General features: G+C 43.9%; 1 protein-coding gene across 1 annotated transcript in view; it reads right to left on the reverse strand.

Annotated features, from left to right (window-relative positions):
• Window positions 1–26,645, reverse strand: part of POF1B (POF1B actin binding protein) — a 54,749-nt gene that overhangs the window by 16,811 nt on the left and 11,293 nt on the right. The window contains exons 2-4 of the mRNA XM_070951806.1: window positions 9,427–9,507; window positions 7,897–7,983; window positions 3,817–4,002 (exon numbers count right to left, since the gene is read on the reverse strand). Coding sequence (XP_070807907.1) covers window positions 3,817–4,002; window positions 7,897–7,983; window positions 9,427–9,507 — 354 coding nt within the window. The remainder of the gene's footprint in view (window positions 1–3,816; window positions 4,003–7,896; window positions 7,984–9,426; window positions 9,508–26,645) is intronic.

Genomic DNA, 26,645 nt, shown 5'->3' on the forward strand with positions numbered 1-26,645 from the left:
AACGTTCGACCCTCAGCATGCAAATGGCTGTTTTAAAGCTCTCCTCTCATTCTTGATTGCACACTGCACCGACCTACTTTCTGCACTCAATCTCCCCTTGCGGTGCCTGTCAAATATTTCTCGCTTGATTCATGATTTCTTCAATGCCCTTGTTTTCTACACGAGGCATCAATAAAATGCAAGAATGTCCTGCAGCGGAGGATTTCTGCAAACCAAGTTCCATGTTGGGGAATTTCTTCTCGCCACCAACAATCCAAGATTGGTTTGCAGGATCCAAATCTGGGTCGGTCACTGGGACCAGAGGTTTCATCTTCCGAGTTTTTGGACTCGTACCGGAGCCCATCTCATGGAACTTCTCTTTCACCAGAACGTGTCAAGAGAGACAGGTTCCCTGAGGATGGGCTCCAGCATGCGTCCGAAAGCTCGGAAGGATGTCCCAGTGACTGACTCAGGTTGGATCCTGCAACATTATGCTGGGACACGTATATTGGCCTTCCTTCGCAACTTGGTTTGCCTGCTTTGGAGTCAATATATGGTACAAAGGCAGTCAGTGGGACAGATAAACCATGATTATGAGCCGTGGTGGCGCAGTGGTTAGAGTGCGGTACTGCAGGCTACTTCTGCTGACTGCCGGCTGACTGCAATTTGGCAGTTCGAATCTCACCAGCTCAAGGTTGACTCAGCCTTCCATCCTTCCAAGGTCGGTAAAATGAGGAACCAGATTGTTGGGAGCAATATGCTGACTCTGTAAACCACTTAGAGAGGGCTGTAAAGCACTGTAAAAGCGGTATATAAGTCTAAGTGCTATTGCTATTGCTACAAGTATAGTATAGAGCCTTGGTGGCACAGTGGTTAGAGTGCGGTACTGCAGGCTACTTCTGCTGACTGCTGGCTGCCTGCAATTTGGCAGTTCAAATCTCACCAGGCTCAAGGTTGTTTCAGCCTTCCATCCTTCCAAGGTGGGTAAAATGAAGACCAAGATTGTTGGGAGCAATATGCTGACTCTGTAAACCGCTTAGAGAGGGCTGTAAAACGCTGTAAAGCGGTATACAAGTCTAAGTGCTATTGCTATTACTAATAAAGGAGAATATTTGTAGCTCAGGGCTGACATGAGGGATCCTTGATGCTCTCTGAGCTTGCTTGTTTTCTTGCAATAATTTCATTACCCAACTAGGTAACATCATGAGTGCTGACAGCAGTGATGAGGCAGAGCATTGATGAGGTTATACCAGTGGTGAAATCCAATTTTTTTTACTACCGGTTCTGTGGGCGTGGTTTGGTGGGAGTGGCTTGGTGGGCGTGGCAGAGGAAGGATACTGCAAAATCTCCATTCCCACCCCACTCCAGGGGAAGGATACTGCAAAATCCCCATTCCCTCCCCACTCCTGGGGAAGGATATTGCAAAATCTCCATTCCCACCCCACTCTGGGGCCAGCCAGAGATGGTATTTGCCGGTTCTCCAAACTACTCAAAATTTCCGCTACCGGTTCTCTGAACTGCTCAAAATTTCCGCTACCGGTTCTCCAGAACCTGTCAGAACCTGCTGGATTTCACCCCTGGGTTATACCCAGTTTGGGTAATGAAACCTCTGCAAGAAAACAAGCAAACTCAGAGAGCACCAAGGACCCCTCAAACCGTGATTAATGGCTTACGGTGCAGAACAAGCCCAACTTTTCAATAAAGCAGTTTAAACTTCAGGGGCGGGAAAACAAAAGTATAAAAAGAAAATGCAAACATTTTAAAAACTCAGGTGCTTTGGGGGTGGGGCTTGTCTGGTATGTTCACAGCATAATAAAGTTAAAAACCTTACTGCTGCAGTTAAAGAAGACAATTTATATCTTCTTTCTACTTTTCTCTTAGTTTTGTTCTTCACTCTTTTAAAGGAGGAGGAGGGTTTGGGGAGAAAAAAAAAACCCTCAGTTTTTTCTTGGTTTTCCCACGATGCGTCTTCAGCCTCTCAAAGGAGACGAAGCTGCTGTTTGCCTAATTAGAATTCAACCTCCTCCTTTTTGTTCCCAAGCACTCCACCTACATTTATTTTGTTTCATAACTTGTGGCTAACCTGCGTTATGAATCGTCTTGCAGAGGCGGCTTCTGCAAATTCGCCTGCCTCTTGCTAGAGGCAAACAGTGGCACACTTTTCTGATTTTAACTCCCTGATAAATTCAGTTGCAGAAACTGAGAGCAATAATAGCATCCTTCCCCCATCCTACCCCACCCCACCCCAGCCTGGGTGTTGGCCATTCTTGCAACTTGAGCAAAATGGTTCAGAAATGAGATGTGATCGGATGGTGCTGTAACCTGACAGCCACTTGATCTGCAAAGAATGACTCTTTACACAACTAAGAGGACTCTTCCATGCATGGGACTAGACAATGGAGTCCCTTTTAAAGGAGAAAACATCCACAGAACACCTAGGCACAAGGGCCATCACTCTGCTTAACAACTAATTTACTAAGACTGTATTACTATTATTCTTCTCTTCCTTACTAGTAGCTATCTCTTCCCGCTTATTACTATAACCTTACATATTAGGTTATAGTATATACTATATATTAATCCAATAGGAGAAGGGCGGTATATAAATTGAATAAATAATAATAATAATAATAATAATAATAATAATAATAATAATAATATATAGTTATATATACTTAACTATAACCATGTTGCAGGTATCTTTCAATTATATTGTTTTTATTTGTATCTTTCCATTATATTGTTTTTACTTGTTTCCTAGCACAATTTGATAGTTTATTAGTAACCTTGACTATCACTAAGTGTTGTATCTTTTTATTCTTGATGAATGTATTTTATTCTCCTTATGTACCCTGAGAGCATATACACCAAAGACAAATTCCTTGTGTGTCCAATCACACTTGGCCAATAAAGAATTGTACTGAATAGAACCTACAGTAAAGAAATTAGATATTTGATTCTGCATATAATTACAGCGGCAAGGATAGACTACACACAGTCCTGGAAAAGTGAAAAAAACTCCCAACAGAGGAAGAAACAATTAGGAAAATTCTGGACTGTGTGGAGATGGATAAATTAACGAAAGAAATAAAAGAAAAAGAAGATACAGAATATTATCTAGTATGGAATAAGTGGTATGATTGGCTAAAGACTAGGGAAGGTAAAAGGGAATTAAGGATGTGATAAATGTGTAAAATATTGTAAATGAATAAAACTAGAAATAAAGGGACGATAAAGATAAAGACAAGGAGCCTTGATAGTACAGTGGTCTAAAGCACCCTGTTATTAAGACCAGCTGCCTGCAATTACTGCAGGTTCGAATCTCGCCAGGCTCAAGGTTGACTCAGCCTTCCATCCTTTCTAAGGTAGGTAAATTGAGGACCCAGTTGTGGGGGCAATAAGCTGACTTTGTATAAATATACAAAAGGATGAAGGCAATTGCTTAGCACATTGTAAGCCGCCCTGAGTCTCCGGAGAAGGGCGGCATATAAATCAAATTAAAAAAATTAAAAAATAAAAATAAAGAATGAGAAAAATGGGGAATGTAGAAAGTGGAAAGTAAGAGGAACGAAACTGATATGTAAAAAGACACACATACGGTGTGTCGATGTTTTTATATGTTGTGTTGTGTTGTTGTAAAATCAATAAAAAATATTTTTTTTAAAAAAAGAATTGTATTCGATTCTATCAAAACAGTGTTTATCAACCTCGGCCCCTTTAAGGCTTGTGGACTTCAACTCCCAGAATACCCCAGCCAACTTGGCTGGTTGGGGCATTCTGGGAGTTGGAAGTCCACCCGTCTTAAAGTGGCCAAAGTTGGATAGGTTAAATGCTTACCGGTTCACATGTCTGTATGATAACTTTGTTAAAGCTGTTCTGTCCCACATCATTGGCACGGACGGGAGTAGAGTCGCAGGCATTGGTTGTATGTTGGCATTGCTGAACCACTTGGACTCGTTCCACTGGCTGGCTGACTTGGCACTGGTCAGACTGGGTTTGCTGCAGGTATTGGTAGTGCTTCTCCTAGGACAAAGAGGTTCTCTTGAAAGCTCACATCTCTTGCGCAAATCCTTCATGTTAATAACCCAGTTTGTGCTGAATGTTTAAATCAGTGGTGAAATCCAAATTTTTTTTACTACTGGGCGTGGCTTGGTGGGCGTGGTGTGGCTTGGTGGGCGTGGCAGGGGAAAGATACTGCAAAATCCCCATTCCCTCCCCACTCCTGGCGGAAGGATATTGCAAAATCTCCATTCCCACCCCACTCTGGGGCCAGCCAGAGGTGGTATTTGCCGGTTCTCCGAACTACTCAAAATTTCCGCTACCAGTTCGCCAGAACTTGTCAGAACCAGCTGGATTTCACCCCTGGTCTAAATGCAGATTTGGGAGATGGGTGTTAAAAAGAAGGGAAGCTGGGAAACCCTCCCCTTTTCCCGGGGGTGTTGTAATAAGAGGTAAAAGAAGGTGAGGTTTCAGAGAGGCACGGCCATCCTGACCTTCTCCAACCACCCAGTGGACACCCTGGGGTTTAAATAATAATAACGTTCAAGTCAAAATTATACAATGAACAATGAAGTCAAATTCAAATAGTGTTTTAACAAACTGCATCCCTGTTTGGTTTGGTGGCATCAGTGCCTCAGATAGAAAGTCCATACAGAGAGTAGTGAGGACAGCTGAGAAGATTATAGGAAGCTCGTTTCCCTTCATTTAGGATGCGGCTTAGAAGCACTATGCGCTTAGAGCTCAAAGCATGGTTAGAGACCCCCAGAAACCCACTTTACGGTCTGTTTCTGTTGCTCCCCTCTGGGATGAGGTTTCAAAGTATTTCTAGCAGGACTACAAGATTCTGTAACAGCTTTCTTCCCTAGGCCATCCATCTGGTAAACGAGGTGGTGACCCTTTAAAAACTGTATGCAATGAAATTTCATTTTTAATGTATGCAAATTAATATACATTCAAAGTGACAATAAAGCTATGCTATGCCATGCCATGCCATGCCATGCCAATTCTATTCTATTCTATTCTATTCTATTCTATTCTATTCTATTCTATTCTATCCTATCCTATCCTATCCTATCCTAAATAACTTTATTGTGGTAGTTAACCAGCAAAACCATCCGAACGACACAAGGACAGCTTTTTCCCGAACGCCATCACTCTGCTAAACAAATAATTCCCTCAACACTGTCAAACTATTCACTAAGTCTGCACTACTATTAATCTTCTCATCTTCTCATCGTTCCCATCACCCATCTCCTCCCACTCATGACTGTTGCTTGTATCCTTACGATTTATATTGATTTTGTTTCCTAGTATGATTTGATTTGTACCTTATGACTATCGTTAAGTGTTGTCCCTTATGATTCTTGACGAATGTCTCTTTTCTTTTTATGTACACTGAGAGCCGATGCACCAAAGACAAATTCCTTGTGTGCCCAAACACACTTGGCCAATAAAGAATTCTATTCTATTGAAGTGTAGACCCTTTCTCAGAATCCTCACCTTCTAAAGTTTGGCACAAGTTTCAGTAAGTTTGGCACTCAAAATCCTTGTAGAGATTGTCTTTCAACCTGGGCAGCTTGAAGAGGGGTGGACTTCAACTCCTAGAATTCCCCGGCTGGGAAATCATCATTCAAGCTGAAGTCCACCCATTTTCTCTCTGTCAAGGTTGAGACACACCACTTTAGATAGAAGCCTTCCACTCAGCATTCCCTGCCAAGCAACACTGACTCCAACATAAAGCCGGCTGTGCATAATGAAGCAGTTCTGAATTATTTGAATTTGACTTTGACCGTATTGCTGTGTTTTGTTTACACACGGAGCTTGTTTGCTTACTCTGGTTTGTGAGTCAACTTTGGGACACACAACTAATAGCCGAGTGCAGCCGTGCGTGAACCCAGCCAACAATGACTTATTGTGCAACGGGTTCAATGTGTGAACTCAGTCCTACTGCAGACACAACTTTATAGGAAATTTGTTGGGTTTTTTTTCCTCCATAGGGAACCTATTTCCAAACTGGTGAAAAGGGGACACACGGGGCGGGGTTTCGGGAGGCCAAAAATGGCTGTATTTGGTGTATAAGATGCATCAACATTTCCACCCTCTTTTGGGGGGGGGGGAAGTGTGTCTTCTACTCCAAAAAGTATGGTATATGTCTAGTTGTGCTTCCAATATTTGTCTAGCTTTCCATCCTGATCAGCTCCCTCAAAAGCAGCTTGGCAAAGACTCTTTGTTCTCAACTGAAATTTTGCAGGGAAAGGCAGGGAATCCCAAGGATGTTTCCAACAGAAGACAATATTGGTTCCTCAGGGTTGAACTGTGGGGTCTTTGGCGCCCTCTGAGCTTTCCTGCAGAGTTTTCAATACCCAACTAGGTAACATCATCCGTGCTAGAAGGGAGTGGGGGTTTGCTCTGTGTATAGAACGGGCAAGGTATATAAACAGAGAGCAAACCCCATTCCCTTCTAGCACGGATGGTATTACAGAGTTGGGTAATGAAATGTCTAAAGGAAAATAAGCACGCTCAGAAAGCACCAAGGACCTCACAAGGATGTTTGTCTTCTAGTTTTCACACAAGCCGATGCTTTGGGTTTCCTTGTTCACCTGTTCTTCCCCCCCGCCCCTCCTTTCAATTCCTCAACACACAGACTTGTCAAGTGGTCTTAAAACACCTCTTGAGTTCATCTGAGTCTCTAAAAAGGGAACACCTTGCAACTTGATGCTCCTGGAGAAGGGAGGGCCAGGGGAAACAAGGCTCCGCATTCATTTGTTTCGAAAGGGCAGGGCGCCTAGTGAATGGGCAGCTTTGTTGCAAGGGCAGCGTCCAGCTTTCTGTGCAATTGGCTAAGTTGTTTTCATTGGCCCTGGAGATCAAATGACGGCAGGTGTTTGGGTCCAAAGGTGCAAACCTCCATAGAGAAAGAAACCCGCTAAGGGCTCAGACAACCGAAAGAGGATTCTGTCCTCTTTAGCTCTTGAACTCCCCCGCACAACGGTCAAATTAAACATCCGGTTTCTCTTTAAAATCATCAGAAGGAAGGGAGGGAGGGAGGGAGGGAGGGAAGGAAGGAAGGAAGGAAGGAAAAGAGGGAGTGGGGAGGAAGGGAAGGAAGGAAGGAGGGAGGGAAAGAAGGAAGAAAGGAGAGGGAGGGAGGGAGGGAGGGAAGGAAGGAAGGAAGGAGGGAGGGAAAGAAGGAAGAATGGAGAGGAAGGGAGGGAGGAAAGGAAGGGAGGGAGGAAGGGAGGAAGGAAGGAAGGAAAGAAAGGAGATAGGGAGGGAGTAAGAAGGAAGGGAGTGAGTAGGGAGGGAGGGAAGGAAGGAAGGAGGGGAGGGGGAGGGAAGGAAGGAAGGAAAGGAGGGAGTGGGGAGGGAGGGAAGGAAGAAAGGAGGGAGGGAAAGAAGGAAGAAAGGAGAGGGAGGGAGGAAAGGAAGGAAGGAAGGGAGGGAGGATGGGAGGAAGGGAGGAAGGAAGGAAGGAAGGAAGGAAGGAAGGAAGGAAGGAAGGAAGGAAGGAAGGAAGGAAGGAAAGGACGGAGGGAGGGAGGGAGTAAGAAGGGAGTGAGTAGGGAGGAAGGGAGGGAAGGAAGGAAGGAGGGGAGGGGGAGGGAAGGTAGGAAGGAAGGAAAGGAGGGAGTGGGGAAGAAGGGAAGGAAGGAAGGAGGGAGGGAGGGAAAGAAGAAAGAAGAAGGAGGGAGGGAGGAAAGGAAGGGAGGGAGGAAGGAAGGAAGGAAGGAAAGGAGGCAGGGAGGGAATAGGGAAAAGGAAGGAAGTGAGTAGGGAGGGAGGGAAGGAAGGAGGGAGGGAGGAAGGGAGAGAGGGAGGAAGGAAGGGAAGGAAGGAAGGAAGGAAGGAAGGAAGGAAGGAAGGAAGGAAGGAAGGAAGGAAGGATGGATGGATGATGGGGGTGGGAGAATCTCTTACCTCTTCTGGATTTAGCAGCTCGTATTTCCTGATGGTCTTTTCATAGATCACATTATTCCCTCCTCTCAGAAGTGGAGACAGTGGCTCCTGGAAGTAACAAAGCAACTCCTTATTAACACACAGGCTCTCGCAGACTGCAAAGCATCTGACTTTACAAAATGATGATTAGGGGACTGGAGGCTAAAACATATGATGAACGGTTGCAGGAACTGGGCATGGCTAGTCTAGTGAAGAGAAGGACCAGGGGAGACATGACAGCAGTCTTCCAATATTTGAGGGGCTGCCACAGAGATAAGGTGGCTGTCAACCTGTTTTCCAAAGCACCCAAAGGCCAGACAAGGAATAATGGATGGAAACTGAACAAGGAGAGATTCAACCTGGAAATAAGGAGGAATTTTCTGACAGTGAGAGCAATCAACTGATGGAACAGAAGTTGCCTTCGGAAGTTGTGGGAGCTTCATCCCTGGAAGCTTTCAAGAAGAAACTGGGCTGCCATGTGTCCGGTCAGAAATGGTGTAGTGTCTGCTTGGGTGGGAGGTTGGACTAGATGACCTACAAGGTCCCTTCCAACTCTGTTAATCTGTTCTGTGCTGAAGCCCAGAATGGCAAGACAAGGACGGGCTAAATCTCAGATGATCGAGAAAAATAGCAGGCACGGGACTGTCTGTTCCTAATTGATCTACACACATTTCAACTCTCCCAGGAGACTCTGGTGGATAAACAGTCAGATAGATAAAAGAAAAAGTTTCTTCCACCTAAAAGCCGCATTCCCCCAAAAAACCTCAGCCAGGGTCAGGTCAAGAATGCAGTTAAGTAAAAATGTTAGGATTAACTCTCCTGAACTCCCCTCGTCTTCAAACTCCCCTCTTCCCAGAGATTAAACTAAATTGTTCGTCTCCAGTATTACTCTCCAGGCTTATTTGGAGAGAGAACTCTAGAGCAGTGGTGAAACCCAAATTTTGTTTATTACTGGTACTAAATGAATGTCTGTAAGTCGAAACCTCCCTGTATATCCTTATAGATCCATTTATACTTTAACATACACACACACAAATACTTAAATCTATTTCCAACATCTTACACGCGTGATGGCGAACCTATGGCGCGCGTGCCAGACGTGGCACACAGAGCCCTCTCTGTGGGCACGCATGCTGTCGCCAGCTGCTGTTCTGGTTTTCGGCGAGCACATGCATGCTAGCCAGCTGGTATCAGTGGTGCCGGAGCGCCAGAAAACAGCCCAAAAAATGGGCAAAGAACAGGCTGTTTTTCTGGCCATTTTCTGGGCCTTTTCTGGGCCGTTTTCTGGGCCTTTTCAAAGAATGGCCCCAAAACAACCAAAAAATGGCCCGAAAAACAGATTGAAAACAGCCAAAAAAAAAGATGTGTGTGCCAACCAGCTGGTTTTCGGGTTTCCGGTGCTCTGGCACGCGTGCATGCACACATGTCCCTGTTTGGGCACTCAATGCCGAAAACATTTGCCATCACTGTCTTGCACCCAATGCCATTGTAACAACAGTACAACTTTCCTACCTTCTCAGGATTCTCCAAGATAATCCTTCGAACGTTGCCCTGGGAATATGGAGACAATTTCAAGGCTGGAGATGGAACTTCCTGCAAGAAAGCAAAATGCATCGTTAGCATGGTTTCACGAGGAACGTAATCCCGTATGGTTTGGTTAGAGAAGAAAATAAAAACAGAGCCAAAGTCTATGGACCTCTAAGAATTTACAAAGCACCTTCAGCAGAATTGGTTAGCCAGACTCCTTGGCTATCTAGATTGTTAGGATATGGTTTGAGCCTAACAGGTTGTCCAGGCAATATATGTGTTCTGTGACTTTAACATGAATATGTATTGTGTGACTTTAAAGTTTTACTGCTGATTCATTGTAATGCTGAGTCATGCTGTAATTAGATAATCACTAGTTGTAAACGTATTTAAGAAAGGTATTGTAACGTATTCAGTTGATGATATGCTACCATTGTGTGTGGAGTTGCTACCATTGTGCTATCATCGGTGGATGGATCTGCTACCATCGTGGTTTGTTATCAGAGTGAACTTGTTATTCTAACCAACTACTGTTTGTATGGTAAGAAGATTTTTGCATCACTGGACTGATTTAACTGGCAAAGACTTGGATTGTTTAAAGACTATGAGATTGTTTTTTCACTATAAAGTAAACTTTTGATAAACCAGTTTGCACATCTCTTATTCATTGCTCTCAGCAACGTTTCTCTGTGTTCTACACTCTGCTGGTTGGTAACACAACAATATCCTTAACATAGATATTTTTTAGAATACATGATCTGGAAGGGATCTGTTAACAGATTTAACAGATTAACAGAGTTGGAAGGGACCTTGTAGGTCATCTAGTCCAAACCCCCCCCCCACCCAAGCAGGAGACTGCCTACACCAGTGATGGCTAACCTTTTTGCCATCGCATGCCAAAAGCGGGGGTCGCATGCATACATGCCCACACCCATAATTCAATGCCCCCCGTGCATGCACACACAACTCCCCCGTGCTCCCCCCGCTTTTGGCACGAGATGGCAACAAGATTACCGGTGGGCCCAGTAGGCCCGTTTTTTTGCCCTCCCCAGGCTCCAGAGGCTTTCTAGGAGCCTGGGGAGGGTCAAAACAGCCTCCCCCCATCCCCGGAGGCCCTCTGGAGGCCAGAAATGGCTTGTTTCCCAATGTCCAGTAGGCCCAGAAGGCCCAAAAATCAGCTGGTCAGTGTGCGCTCGTGTGGCCACAGATATGGCTGCGCGTGCCACCTGTGGCACGCGTGCCATAGGTTCGCCATCACGGCCCTACACCATTTCTGACAAATGGCAATCCAGTCTCTTCTTGAAAGCTTCCAGTGATGAAGCTCCCACAAGTTCGGAAGGCAACTTCTGTTCCATTGGTTGATAGTTCTCACTGTTAGGAAATTTCTCCTTATTTCTAGCTTGAAGTTTCCATCCATTATTCCTTGTCTGGTCTTCAGGTGCTTTTGAAAATAGCTTGACTCCCTCCTCTCTGTAGCAGCCCCTCAAATATTAGAATCCTGCTATCATTATCTCCCCTGGTCCTTCTCTTCTCTTCACTAGCCATGCCCAGTTCCTGCAGCCGTTCATTGTATTGGAGGTCTATTGCTGAACTACAGGTCCCAAATCCTTCTCTAGTGATCATTGCTGGCCGAGGGTTTTGGAAATTGTGGTTCAGTCTCTGTAGATGGAGGTGTTCTCCCTACATTGGACTTCTGATTAGATCCTGGATCCAACTATGGATCCAGAATACTGTTTTATTCAACCTGATGTACTGGATTCAATTCCCACAGTCCTCTAAGGTTCATACCTGAGGAATTATGGGAGCCGAAGTCCTACACAAACTGGTGAGGATCAAATTGGGGAATACGTAAGCAGGCAAGAGGCTGCATAAATAGTCTAACAAGTCTGATATTGAATTGCTGGGACAGAGATTTACCCTTTAGCAAATGAATGCATCAAGCCGACGCTTTAAAGCATTACCATATCTCCCTGGTGTAACCATTCTTGCAGCCTTTGATGGCTTACCAAGGGAAAGTGATGAAAATCTGTTGACATAACCAGAAAAGGGGAACTTGCATTCCCAAAGCAAATTATAAGACTTGTTAAGACAAAGTTGCAGATCATGTGGTGCTTTTTTTTTTTCCTTCTTCTTCTTTTAGGTGGAGTTGATTTCATCACTGAAAATGTTTGGCGCTTAGCTGGCTGATGAGATTGACACCACAACTGGACCTCCCTCATGAGATGTTCTAACAAACAACAGTAGTCTCAAGACTACTGGGTTTTTCTAAGGAAGAATTAAATTGTATGGGAAGTCCTTCACTGGAAACAAGTCTATTGTTAACCGTTCCATGGAAAAACTGATACTGTACTAATGTAACTAGTCCAGGGGTCTGCAACCTTAAACACTCAAAGAGCCATTTGGACCCGTTTCCCACAGAAAAGAAAACACCGGGAGCCACAAAACCCTTCCCGTGCCTGACTATTTCTTGAGCGGCCACAAAACTAGCGTATGTAGTTGAATTAAACGTCCTGTTTTCTTCTGAAACTCTTCTTTTCTTGGATTTATCCATGGCTGGCCTACCAGGGGTTGAAAAGCTCAGTAAATTGTGTGCCGGTGGGCGTCGCACATTGGCGGTTGTGACGCATATTTTGAGTGACAGGGAGCCGCAGCAGAGGAGTGAAAGAGCCACATGCGGCTCCAGAGCCGCAGGTTGCTGACTCCTGAACTAGACTGAGTAAAAATCAGGGAACAATGTTAAGTATTTGCTTATTCTAGAGGTGCTTTTCTCCAAAAGGCAACTAGACTTTCTTGGGTTTTCTCCACCCCCCCTTTGAAAACGTTTTGCTCCTCATCCAAAAAGGTTCTTCGGTTCAGAACTGAAGAAGCTTCTTGGATGAGCAGTGAAATGTTTTCAATGAAACAAACCAAGAACTGAAGAAGCTTCTTGGATGAGCAGCGAAACGTTTTCAAAAAAACAAACGAAGAAAGTCCAGTTGCCTTTTGGAAAAAGCACCTTTTGGGACAACCGTGACCTGGATCAGGGGTCTCCAACCTTGGCAACTTGAAGACTTGTGGACTTCAACTCCCAGAGTTCCTCAGCCAGCAGGAACTCTGGGAGTTGAAGTCCACAAGTCTTCAAGTTGCCAAGGTTGGAGACCCCTGACCTGGATGATTGAGAATTTCTGTAGATATAAGTGCTTGCTTGTTTTGCAGAGATGTAAAGAATACACAAATGTGAATACCTTGAAGATTAGTCCTATGGGTGACAAAGAATCAACTAAAAAGAAGATGCCTCAACTAGAACAATTAACCTGTGGAACAACTTGCCTCCAGAAGTTGTGGATGCTCCAACACCGGAAGTTTTTAAGAAGAGGTTGGATAACCATTTGTCTGAAGTGCTGTAGGGTTTCCTGCCTAAGCAGGGGGTTGGACTAGAAGACCTCCAAGGTCCCTTCGAACTCTGCTATTCTATTCCATTCTAACAGAAGATCAAGTGTGTGGAAATTTATTTATTTAAAAGACGTATACGGCCACCCTTCTTAACCAGCACAACAAAACGAAATATATAAAGCAATCATAGAACAGTAAAAAAAAAAAAAATTATAAAACCGAAACCTCACACCTGGGATGCCCCTCGGCAAACTCCAGTTGTGATAAAATTTACAGCAAACATTTGCCTTTAATAACACTTTGGGATAAACTGTGTCCTAAAATAATGTTTCATTGCGACTATTCATTTTGCCCTTCAAAGCATTTTTTTTAAAACCAGCCGGCTGTTGGTGATTTATTGCTTATATATTATGGGTGGAAGAAACAAGCCCTCACTTTAGGTAAAAAGGAATTCAAATGAGGTCAATGTATAAGAATGAATCCTTATCTTTCTTTCTAAGCAAAATGCCCTGAGGAGCTTCTCATGCTACTTGCAAAAAAATAGATGAATCAGGGGAAAAAAGACCAGATATAGAATAGACACCCTTCTTTCTGTGTCAATTACTGCAAGTTAAAAAAAAAAAAAACACCACCTCAGTGTTACAACTGTCGCTGCTGAATTGACACATAGCAATGCAGATAGCTTCCCTTTACCTCCCACGGCGTGTTCAATTGTGATAATAAAAGCTATTATCAATCTAAGTGGGGGAAAAACAGGAAGAGGATGACAGAGGTGACGTATGAGGAAGACAAAGTAGTTCAGAGGTAAAAGCCCAGGCTTTCAAACTTTATAGAGTGGTACAAATACCACTTTATAAAGCTATAGTAAGATCACACCTAGAGTACTGCATCCAGTTTTGGTCACCACACTATAAAAAAAGATGTGGAGACTCTAGAAAGAGTGCAGAGAAGAGCAACAAAGACGATTAGCGGATTAGAGGCTAAAAGATATGATGAACGGTTGCAGGAACTGGGCATGGCTAGTCTAGTGAAGAGAAGGACCAGGGGAGACAATGATAGCAGTCTTCCAGTACTTGAGGGCAGGGGTGAGTTCTAAATTTTTTTACTACCGGTTCTGTGGGCGTGGCTTATTTTGTGGGCGTGGCTTGATGGTCATGTGACAATTCTTTAGGATTTAGCAGAGGTACTAGTCTACCAGGCTTTTAACTGCTTGCAGAGCTGTACCGGTCTACTCATTTGTTTTTGGAGGCACTGGTCTACCCATTTATTGTTGCAGACACCGGTCTACCCATTTATTGTTGCAGACACCGGTCTACCCATTTATTGTTGCAGGCACCTGTCTACTCATTTGTTTTCTTTTAACACTGATCAGCTGTAGGGCAGCCCTTTGAAGCCCCGCGGCAAGAGTTTAAACAGTTTTTTCCCCTCTAGCTTTCCATCAGCTGGGACTCAGGAGGCAGCAATAGATTGGGGGTGGGGCCAATAAAAGGTAAGAATAACGTGGGGGGCGGGAGTACGGGAGGGGCAGAACTAGTTCAGTGACGTCATATTGTCACTGCTACCAGCTCGGCGGAACCGGGCCAAACCGGGAGGAACCCACCACTGCTTGAGGGGCTGTCCCAGAGAGGAAGTGGTCAAGCTATTTTCCAAAGCACCTGAAAGCCAGACAAGGAATAATGGATGGAAACTGATCAAGGACAGATTCAACCTGGAAATAAGGAGAAACGTTCCGACAGTGAGAGCAATCAACCCATGGAACAGAAGTTGTGGGAGCTTCATCACTGGAAGCTTTCAAGAAGAGACTGGACTGCCATCTGTCAGAAATGGTGTATGGTCTCCTGCTTGGGTGGGGGGTTGGACTAGATGGCCTACAAGGTCCCTTCCAACTCCGTTAATCTGTAAAACTTTGCTGTTTTCACTTCAAAGGACCAGGTTTCAAATATTTGAAAAGATCCGTTTGAAGATCTAGAGAACATTGGGCTGGAAGGCACCTTGGAGGTCTAATCTAATCCCCTGCTCAATGCAGGAAACCTTAATCCAACCAGGTCAAATAGTTGACCAAACTATTTTTTGAAAACCTCCAGTGATGGGAGCATCCCAACTGTGGAAGGCAAGCTGTTCCAATGCTTTCCCGCTGCTAGAAAACCTTTCCTAGGTTGGATTTTAACAAGCTTCCACTCATTACTTTTGTATGGTATATTCTAGATGATATCCTGTGATAAGCCACGGGAGTGGATGATCTAAGCTCCCGTGAATAAATCAGTTTTCTGAATTACTTATTTGAAAGCACACTTCCCTCTGAATCGACTCTTTTAGCATGCAAATTAGGTCATTTGATGTCCTCAGATATTTGAGCCTCAACACTCATCAGTCACGTCAAGCATGGTTTATGACATGGTGCTGAGCTCCAGGTTTCTGGTGGACATCAGATTGTTTACTCCTGACCTATGGAATCCATCCCAAATCCTGCCTTAGAAGCAGACGATCATGCCCAGCTAAAAATCATGGCCTGATGGTCCAACACTGTGGACCACAGTCCAACACTGTGTTTTTTCTTTCATTAAAAGATGGCAGCATTTACGATTAGCAGAATACATCGGATCTCTACATCAATTCCTCCAAATCTATTGCCAAAGGTAACAATACAAATGAATGAATGAGATGGATCAATGAATGGACAAAATGGTTCGATGTTAACAGCCTATCAACCCTGATCTGACCGAAGACATTTTGAGCAGGGGTGAAATCTACTTACCTTCCGTACCAGTTCGGAAGTGCGTGCTTGTGCAAGTGTCATGCCTCTGTGCATGAGTAACCTGTTTTTGACCCTCTGCACAAGGGCAGAAACCTTCTGCGCTTGCACAGAGGGTCAAAAACAGGTTACTTCCTGGTTAAAACCAGGAAGTAATGACATCAGGGCAGGGGGGCGGGGCCTCGCACTGCCGCCGCTACCGGTTTTCCGAACCACCCGCCGCCACCGCTACCAGTTCAGTTGAACCGGTCCGAACCAGTAGCATTTCACCCCTGATTTTGAGGCTTCAGGGTTGCCACACTAGAGCTGAGGGATAGGGGAGAGGGGAATAGAAATAGCTGGTGCTTTGTAGCCAAAACAAAATACTTTCTCCTGGGAACCAAGGTCATTCCCACAGGTGGTCGGAGAGAGGAGGAGTGAAGTTACCAGGCAACTGGATGATGCTTTGATTGGACCATGTGACTGATTGTTTGGGGAAGGGGAAAAACTTTTACTTTTAATTAGGGGAAAACCGCGGGAACATTCAGAGTCGGTTTTCACCAGCCTGTGCCAATATGACATACCAAATAAAACTATTCTTTGAGGAATCATCCTGCCTCAGAGTTCTGTTTGCTATGGGTGTGTTACTTGGAAACCTGACACAGCCAGAATCCTAGTTGAACTCAAACTTATTTGACCATTGCTTACCCCAATACTCCTTCTATTGCCTGGCATGTAAAATTAGATATAGCCAGGGTGGATAAAAATCAATGATTTTTTTAAAAAAATCAAAAAAATCGGATTTTTTTTTAATTTAAATCGGATTTTTTTATTTAAATCAGATTTTTTTGATTTTTACTGAATTTATTTTAATAAAAAACTTTGGGGGTAAAAATCTATCGTAAGATAGTTTTCTATTTAGGATACATAAACAATTTAGTTTATTCAGCATGAAATGGAGCTTAGTTATGTAGCACAAGGCTGTATATTCTGCAACACTGGGACTATCGGTGAGTCAACAGCGAGTCAAAGGAGTAGCAGAGATGACAGTTGCTCTTTAAAAATTATGATTTAAATCGAATTGATTTAAGTCAAGTCTTTTTACTAGTGATTTAAATCATGATTTAAATCATGATTTAAATCGACTGGATTTAAATCAAATCCACCCTGGATATAGCAATGGCATTTAAGCTTATATACCATTCCATAGCACTTTGCAGTAAAGGCATAATTTCCATATTGCCCCCTACAATCTGGATCCTCGTTTTATCAACCTCTGAAGAATGGAAAGCTGAGTCAACCTGGAGTCCATCAGAATCGAACTCCAGACTGTGGACAGAGTTTGCCTGCAATACTGCACTTTTAACTACTGTGCTACTAGGGCTCCTAGTGGGTATCATTTAAGTTCACAAGAGTAGCATTCCATAGGAAAATGATTCAATTCAGCACCTGGTTTAAAGTACAGGCAGTTCTCAACTTATGACCACAATTGAGCCCCAAATTTCCATTGCTATCCAAGGCACTTGTGTCATCCACTTCTCGGATGCACTTGTGCAGAAGGTAACCCATTCTTCTTGGGTTCCTCGCCAGACACCCATGCAGATGGTCGCAACCAACAAGGAACTTCAGTTGGTTGACAATATTGGGAAGGAAACAACGGCCTTATGTTAAAAGAAGTGAAGGCACAGAAGACGTTTTAGTACAAACATTTCCTCAAATCTGGTAGCATCCCGAATTGGCTGTTTAGCCAGTAAAGGGATAACAGAATAAGAGTTGGTCTTTTAGCCCAATCCCTGCTCAAACAGGAGACCCTGTAACCAGGAATCGGCAATCTTAAACACTCAAAGAGTCACAAAGGTCCTAACCGGAAGCCCCCCATTCTATTCTGGAGCCGACCAGAAGTCCGTTACCCTACCATAGAGTCTCCTCCTAGCGCGGCATCCTTTTTCCTCTACCTGTCCTAACCGAAAGCCCTGTCAATTGTGGAGCTGACCAGCAACAGGAAGACGCAGCAGAGGGATGAAAGAGCCACATGCGGCTCCAGAGCCGCGGGTTGCTGACCCCTGCCCTGTACCATTTCAGACAAGTGGCTGTCCAGCCTCTCCTTAAAAGTTTCCAGTGATGGAGCACCCACAACTTCTGAAGGCAAGTCATTTCACTGGTTGATTGTTCTCACTATCATGAAATATCTCCTTCATTCTAGGTTGCTTCTCTCCTTGATTAGTTTCCACCCATTGCTCCTTGTTTTGCCTTCTTGGTGCTTTGGAAAACAGGTTGTTGACCTCCTCTCTTCTTTGTGGCAGCCTCTCAAATATTGGAAAACCGGATCTCAAAGTTGGGAGATATTTCTTCAGGTTTAGGTAAAGGTAAAGGTAAAGGTTCCCCTTGCACATATGTGCTAGTCGTTCCTGACTCTAGGGGGCGGTGCTCATCTCCGTTTCAAAGTTGAAGAGTGAGCGCTGTCCAAAGACGTCTCCATGGTCATGTGGCCGGCATGACTAAATGCCAAAGGCGCACGGAACGCTGTTCCCTTCCCACCAAAGGTGGTCCCTATTTTTCTACGTGCTTTCGAACTGCTAGGTTGGCAGAAACTGGGACAAGTAACGGGAGCTCACTCCATCACGCGGCGCTAGGGATTTGAACCACTGAACTGCCGACCTTCTGATCGACAAGCTCAGCGTCTTAGCCATTGAGCCACCGTGTCCCCTATTCTTCAAATATAGGACAATCCATACATCAAGGGCAGGAAAAAGCCACAAGTCAGTCTTTCCTATTCTCTCTAAGCCGACGACATTCCCAACAGCCATCTTAGAATCTGGTAGGATCAGAAGAAGAAGAAGAATGTTCATTTATCTTCTCAAGGCAAATAATCTCCAGGAGATCCTCATAAACTTGTCTAAACCACACCCTGCAGCCTCAGGGGCCTGGAACATACATAACTCATGTGCGTATTTCCCAGTTTAAGCACAGTAAGCTAAAAAAAATAAATGAATTGGCCTATTCGTGGTCTACCAACTCATATTACTGCTGACAGTGAAAGAAAGGATGAAGCAAAATCAAAGGCTGATCTTTCGAGATTTATTAAGGATGGTTTTCCTAATCCTACAGAGAATAAGAGGCTGGAAAAAAACTCCATGGTTATTATTTTTAACTAGGATGGTGATTGGTCGATGCCAGTAAGATGGCACAGATTCTGCAAAAATTGGCTAAGCGTTAGATCCCAGGTGGGGCAGAGATCCAGGTTTCTTTTATTGTAATTGGCACGTGTCACAACACATCAACACAACCCGTCAAATTAATGAAATCAGAAGCAACAGCGCAGCCACACCACCTCTAAAATGGAGTTTGGCGGTCTATTTTTTTTCCACCTGAAAAATAACACACGTCCTATTTTTGACGTGATTGGGAACTGATTATGGAGTAAGGAATGTAACTCATATTTCTGCTGGAAAATACAAGACTTCAATCTCACATTTTAGACACAGAAAGGGCAAAACCAGAAATAAGTATGACTCCTACTGCCCAGAGATATGTCAAGAGGGCCGCCAAAAAATAGCTGGCTAAGGACCTGTCAGGGTTCCAAGTAACAGCCCCAACAAAATAAAACTCCGAGACTTGAGTTTCCTCAAAGTTCCATTTTATTACTGATGTCATATTGGCACATTTGGGAAAACCTGAATCTGAAAGACTCCAGGTTTTTTCCATCCAAGTGAAAATTCAATCCCTCCCCAGTGCCCACATGTCCATTACATGATCCAATCATCCACCGTCCAAACTGGAGACACCTCCCAGTCATTCAACTCCAGGTGCCAGGGCAAGATGTCCTTGACTCTCTGAGAAAGGAATGTTATTTTGACTACCTATCACCCATATTCTATGCAATCCCTCCTCCCATTTTCCCACAGTAGAAAATGTGGCAGGCCTGAAGGGCCAAATGTAAAAGATGGCTTCCAGGTCTGACAGAACCATGACAACATACATCACACAGATATCCATGAACTGGGACATTCCACTGTATAGCCAAGTCTTTCTTGAGTAAAGTTCAGCTCCTGGTGACTACATGGACATACCCATGTAGTTTTCTCGGGAGATACTATGAAAGGGGCTTGCTATTGTCTTCTTTGAGTACTTTTTATTCTTACTTTCCAGGCTAGCTTTCAGCCCTAAAACTACCTCATAGTCATCTTTCCAAGTGTTAACCAAGCTAACCTAAGTTGTGGGTGCAGAATGCAATTTGGGTCGGTCACCGGGACCAGAAGTTTCGTTTTCTGAGCTTTCAGACTCCCTCAGGGAACTTCTCTCTAGCACAGTGTGTGTTCCCAGAGAGATGTTCCCTGAGGATTGTTGTTGTTGTTGTTGTTGTTGTTAGTTGTGAAGTCATGTCTGACCCATAGCAACCCCATGGACAATGTTCCTCCAGGCCTTCCTGTCCTCTACCATCCTCTGGAGTCCATTTAAGCTCACGCCGACTGCTTCAGTGACTTCATCCAGCCACCTCATTCTCTGTCGTCCCCTTCTTCTTTTGCCCTCAATCTTTCCCAGCATTAGGCTCTTCTCCAGGGAGTCCTTCCTTCTCATTAGGTGGCCAAAGTATTTGAGTTTCATCTTCAGGATCTGGCCTTCTGAAGAGCAGTCAGGATCGATCTCCTCTAGGACTGACCGGTTTGATCACCTTGCAGTCCAAGAGACTCGCAGGAATCTTCTCCAGCACCAGAGTTCAAAGGCCTCCATTCTTTGGCGCTCAGCCTTTCTTATGGTCCCTGAGGATGGGCTCCAGCAAAAGTCTGAAAGCTCAGAAGACAGATCCCGGTGTCCGATCCAGATTGGATCCTGGAACGTTTTCGTGGGACACATATGTTCGTCTTTATTCATAAGTTGTGAGTGCTCCATCACTGGAGATGTTTAAACAGAGATTGGACAACCGTTTGTCTGAAATGGTATAGGGTCTCCTGCTTGAGCAGGAGGTTGGACCAGAAGACCTCCATGGTGCTTTCCAACCCTATTATTCTGTTAACAAAAAAATCAAGGTCAGCTAATGCTGTCATCTATGGTTGGTCCGCTATTGCCTCCTTCTAGGAGGTTGATTCTGATGATGATTTTACTTCCTAGCCTATACCAGGAGTCAGCAACCTGCGGCTCTGGAGCCGCATGTGGCTCTTTCACCTCTCTGCTGCGGCTCTGCATCACTCAAAATATCACTCACAGCTGCCAATGTGTGACACTTGCTGGCACACAATTTATTGAGCTTTTCAACCCTCGGTAGGCCAACCATGGATAGATCCAAGAAAAGAAAAGTTTCAGAAGAAAACAGAACGTTTAATTCAACTACATATGCTAGTTTTGTGGCCGCTCAAGAAATAGTCAAGCACGGGAAGGGTTTTGTGGCTCCCGGTGTTTTCTTTTCTGTGGGAAACAGGTCCAAATGGCTCTTTTGGAGTGTTTAAGGTTGCAGACTCCTGGCCTAGACTATAGTTCCAGAATTTATATTTGTGGATTCCTCTCCAAGCACATAAGCCAAGGTCAGCTTAGTCCCACCACCCACACAAGACTCCAACTCTAGGAGACAAATGACGGAGACTTCAAAGAGGCAATGCAATATAATGCAACACAGCATTAGCTGAAATATTCTATTATGGGAAAGTCTGTAGGAAAACATCTGCAAAACAATATGATTCCCTTGGCAATGAATTATTCAAATGCAGAAGCAGTTCAAAAATGCTGAGCGGAAAGATCCAACCTCTCATCATCATCATCATCATCATCATCATCATCATCATCATTATTATTATTATTATTATTATTATTATTATTATTATTATCTTCCTTTTAAAAAAAACACACCTCTATCTTTCATAGCTTTTCATATCCTTGCTTTCAACGTGGGTTTTACATTTATCACCAAGCACTGGAGTCCTGGCTGAATAGCAGTTTAAGCAGTGGTGAAATACAAATTTTTTTACTACCGGTTCTGTGGGCGTGGCTTGGTGGGCGTGGTGTGGCTTGGTGGGCATGGTGTGGTTGGTGTGGCAGAAGGATACTGCAAAATCTCCATTCTCACCCCAATCCAGGGGAAGACTAGTGCAAAATCTTCATTCCCTCCCCATTCCAGGGGAAGGATACTGTAAAATTTCCATTCCCAACCCACTCCAGGGGAAGGGTACTGTAAAATCTCCATTCCCACCCCACTCTGGGGCCAGCCAGGGGTGGTATTTGCCAGTTCTCTGAACTACTCAAAATTTCCACTACCGGTTCTCTAGAACCTGTCAGAACCTGCTGGATTTCACCCCTGAGTTTAAGATGTTCAAAGGCAGATATGAAAGACGTAAAACCTGGGCAGAGCAACTGTAAATTTGGAATAAACTTTCCAAGCTGCGAACATTCATAAGGCACTTCAAAATGTTTCTGGGTTGGACTTCCTGGAAGGCAAGAGTTCTTGAGAAAGGATGGACCCATGACAACTCTGCCCAACTCCAAAGCAAAGTTCAAACTTCATAGATGATTTGTCAACCTGCCAGAAGCCTGTTTAGCAAGAAAATACACACTCCTTTGAGTCAAACCTGACCCATAGTTATTTTTTTGGCAACAATTCAAATGCAGTTTAGCTTTGGGAATAGCCTTTACCTTCTCAATTAAAAACAACTTTGGGACTCCCTGGTGGATTCCCGTTGAAATATCAACCCTATCCAGCACTGCTTAAGGCTTCTGAGCCAGCCAGGTGTTTTCACCTGTTGGAGAGAGTGATTTTTTTTAAAAAAGGTGCCCCATCTATGGTTATAACAGTATAACAGAGTTGGAAGGGACCTTGGAGGTCATCTAGTCCAACCCCCTGCTCGCGCAGAAGACCTACACTAGGGATTCGAACCGCCGAACTGCCGACCTTTCTGATCGACAAGCTCAGCGTTTTAGCCACTGAGCCACCTAGCCAGTCTGAGCCACCTAGCTGTCTCTTGGTCTTCAGCTTCATCTGCTATCTGGACTTCAGCCCTATTCAGGTGAACTCCGAGCAGGAAACGCTCTTTTCCAATTCCAACTGTAAAAATTTCTTGGTGGAAATAATCCAAAAGTAGGGGGGAAAAATCATCAAAATATCTAATTTCGCTCCGTTTTTCTGAATTGCAGAAAACTATAAAGCATTGACACATGATCGTTTCATTTTTTTTTTAATGCCGATTTACTTGGAGCGGTGGATCAAACACAAATTGCAAAAAATGACCCTTCAGCCAGCCTCCTGTTTGTGCAAAACATTTAACCTTCCCAGAATCTGGAAGGATTTTACTCCAGGAAGGAGATGGGGAATTAGTTTCTCCCTCACAATATTTCTTTTTAAGCCATCCGTAAAATCTCTGTCGAAACAACAACAATAATAAACACCATCTTAGATCCTCTTTTATCTCGTTTCTTCTTGACAGGCCTAGTGTTTATTTATAAAATATTGAATCCTGGAAATATGGAGCTTTCTAGCTTATTTTCCCAATAGCATATTGTTCAAACTTTGCTGTAAGGTTAACTCCAAATCCATAGAAACTAAAATAACTTAAATATCTATGGAGATTCTCAGTCATCCAGGTCATGGTTGTCCCAAAGGAGCTTTTTCAAGAGGCAACTGGATTTGTTTTTTTCTGTTGAAGACATTTCGCTTCTCATCCAAGAAGCTTCTTCAGCTCTGACTGGTTATCAGAGAATGGAAGGATTTATACTCCTTGCAGACAGCTGGTCATTTGCATAGGGAGTTATTGAGGCTACTTGGAGTTTTGTCTGTGTCCTCAGGGTCACCTGAGTAGTGCAAATGGGTGTGGAGCCTTCTTGAAACTAACTATGTCAAAACTGAACAGGCCTCTCTCAACAGAGGGGGAAGGATATGACATCACCTATCTCCAGTCTACAACAGTGTTACGTTTGGTCCATGCGGCAGAAGGAGCGCCACGGATTGGCTGTTCTGTCAGCAGCCACCAGGTGGGAGAAATACGTTGCCTGATTGGCTAAGCCATCTGACAGCGGAGATATGAAGAGCTGTCAGAATGGAGAGCTTTGCTCTCTCACGCTCTCTGCCGACCCAAGAGCTGATCACTGTTAGCTTGTTCTGTTAGCCCAATAAATTGTCAGCTGTACTGTTACCGTGTCTCATGCCTCAGTCCTTTCCCGCCTTATTCTAGGACAGAACACTGGTGACAAAGATGGGATTTTAAGGCTGAGGCGGCAGGTCAAGCGAAGTCACTAACACAGAGCTGTCGCACTATAAGAGCTGAGCCACGGGCTATTTAGCCACAGGCGACGATACGCCGCGCTATGAGGAAATCTCCTCAGATGTCCATTCTGACTGAAATGTCCACCTTAACCACATTTGCGCCCTTCAATCGAGTGACTGAAACATGGGACTCTTACATAGATTGTTTTGAGTGCTTCCTAGCCGCAAATGGAGCTTGCCGGTGATTGGAAATGAGCTTACTTCCTAAGTGTCTGCGGACACAAAATGTTCAAGACCGCCAGGGCCCTTCTCACCCCACAGACAGTCCCTGAGGTGCCATGGGAGACACGGCTGAAAGGCCATTATGCCCCTTTGCCTTTGTCAGTTGCCCGACGCAACGCGTTTCTTCACAGAAACCAGGAGGGAGAGAGAAACCATCAACCAGTACATGGCAGCATTAAGGGCAAACACAGTCTTTTCAACAGTTCCAAGGTGGCCCCACACCCATTTGCACCTCTCAGGTGACCCTGAGGACACAGATAAACCTCCAAGTGGTCTCAACGACTCTCTAAAAGAATGCAAATGGGTGTGGGACCACCTATACTCTCTGCAGGAGAGTATAAATCCTTCCAATTCCCCCTCCCCCCAATCCAGTCAGAACTGAACAAGCTTCTTGAATGAGAAGCGAAACGTCCTCAAAGAAAAAGCAGGAAGTCCACTTGCCTCTTGAAAAAGCATCTTTGGGACGTCTAACTTTAAATAGTAACACAGTCATTTCCTGGATTAAGAATGTCCAATTTACAACTTGTACCTATGAATGGGTGGCTTATGACTAAAAATGGCGGATGGTGTTTTCCTTCCTCAACCCAACGAATTGCCAAGCAAATGCCGTGTTTTCATGAACCCCTGAATCTGTGTCTTAATTTAATATTAAGTCATTTGGAGACATCTTTTTATACAGACGGTTTTCAGCAGTTCATGAAAAAAATTCACAGTCTCAATAGTTTTGTTTTGGTTTTTTGGGCCCAAGGAAAGAGAAATCCGTCCACCATTTTTAGTAACGGACAGACCATTGGTAAGTACGTGGTCTGACTTGCATACAGGAAAGTCGTCAACTTACAGTTGTTCGTTTAGTGACCGAAGTTACAACGGCACTGAAAAAAGTTACTTCTAATCATTTTTCACACTTACGACCAATGTAGCATCCTCAAGATCATGTGATCAAAATTTGGCTGCTTGGCGTGTATTTCTGACGGTTGCAAAGTTCCCGAGTCATGTGACTAGCATTTGTCACATGACTTCCCAGCTGGCTTCCGGCAAGCAAAGTCGGGGGGGAACCAGATTCGCTTAAAGACTGCATGGTTCACTTAACAACAGCAGCTATTTGCTTAACAGCTGCGGCACAAAAAGTCGTAAAATGGGACAACACTCACTCAACAATAGAAATTTTAGGCTCAAGTGTGGTCCTACCTCAAGGACTATCCGTATAAATTCAAGTTAAAGACAGACTTAGGAACGGAACTCAATATTAACCCAGGACTGCTATAAAAAAAAATGAGAGACACTGAAATGAGTAACCTGGTTTCTCTTGCTCTCAAACAGACTTTTCTAGTATTTCCAGCTCCACGAGATCAGAAGGGTTTTTGTTTTAATGCTGTCCAGGCATGACCTGGCTGCATAGTTACCAGACCTACTTCACTCCCTATACACAGCCCCTTTGAAAAGAACGGCATTCATTGGGAAGAGCTGAAGAAACTGGAACAGATTCTTCAAGCTTCATATGAAGCACCAATAATAAAATCTGTAACACCATCAAACATCCACATCTGTCTATCCCAGGTCCTTGGGAAGGACTCGATAGGTAGACAAAAATGCCAAATCCTGTCTGAACATCTGGCTGACTGTGCAACAAACTGATACTACTAATACTACCCTGTTTCCCCCAAAATAAGACATCCCCTGATAATAAGTCCAATCGGGCTTTTGAGCGCATGGTAAGAAGGCCAAATGTTTATTTCAGGGTTCAAAAAATATAAGACAGGGTCTTATTTTTGGGAAAACATGGTAGATAGGTAGATAGGTAGGTAGGTGGGTGGGTGAATGGATGGATGGATGGATGAATGGATAGATAGATAGATAGATAGATAGATAGATAGATAGATAAGATGATTCCCTGTTTTCCCCAAAATAAGACATCCCCTGATAATAAGCCCAATCGGGCTTTTGAGCGCATGGCAATAAGGCCAAGCACTTATTTCAGGGTTCAAAAAAATATAAGACAGGGTCTTATTTTCGGGGAAACACGATAATACTAATAATAATACGAATATGAATACAAATAATAATAATAATAATAATAATAATAATAATAATAATAATAATATCCTTCATTGACACCACTTGAAAAACATTGAAGGAAAATGTGATAACAACTTGACATGGGCATGGCTTAAGAGAAGAACCATCAAGAAAGAAACAGAAGGTTTAATACTCGCTGCTCAAGAACAAGCACTACAAACTAATGCCATGAAAGCAAAGATATAAAAATCCACTGACAATCCAAACTGCCGACTTTGCAATGACAAAGTTGAAACTGTTTCACACTTAATATATGGGTGCAGCAAAATCGCACAAACTGATTACAAAGCTAGACATGATCCGAGTTGCTAAATTCATCCACTGGTCATTATGTAAAAAATACGCCCTACCTGTATCCGAAAAGTCATGGGAGCACAAAGTGGAAAAAGTTATCAAAAATGAGACAGTGAAGATCTTGTGGGACATTCGAATACAGACGGATCGTCACTTGGAACACAACACGTCAGATATCACAGTTGTCGAAAACCAAAGCGTACAATTTATTGATATTGCGGTACCAGGAGACGCCAGAGTCGAAGAAAAAGAACTGGAAAAAAT

This window comes from Pituophis catenifer, unplaced genomic scaffold (genome assembly GCF_029215685.1).
Source record: "Pituophis catenifer annectens isolate HBS135680 unplaced genomic scaffold, rPitCat1.0.hap2 SCAF_11, whole genome shotgun sequence".
Taxonomy (NCBI): Eukaryota; Metazoa; Chordata; class Lepidosauria; order Squamata; family Colubridae; genus Pituophis; species Pituophis catenifer.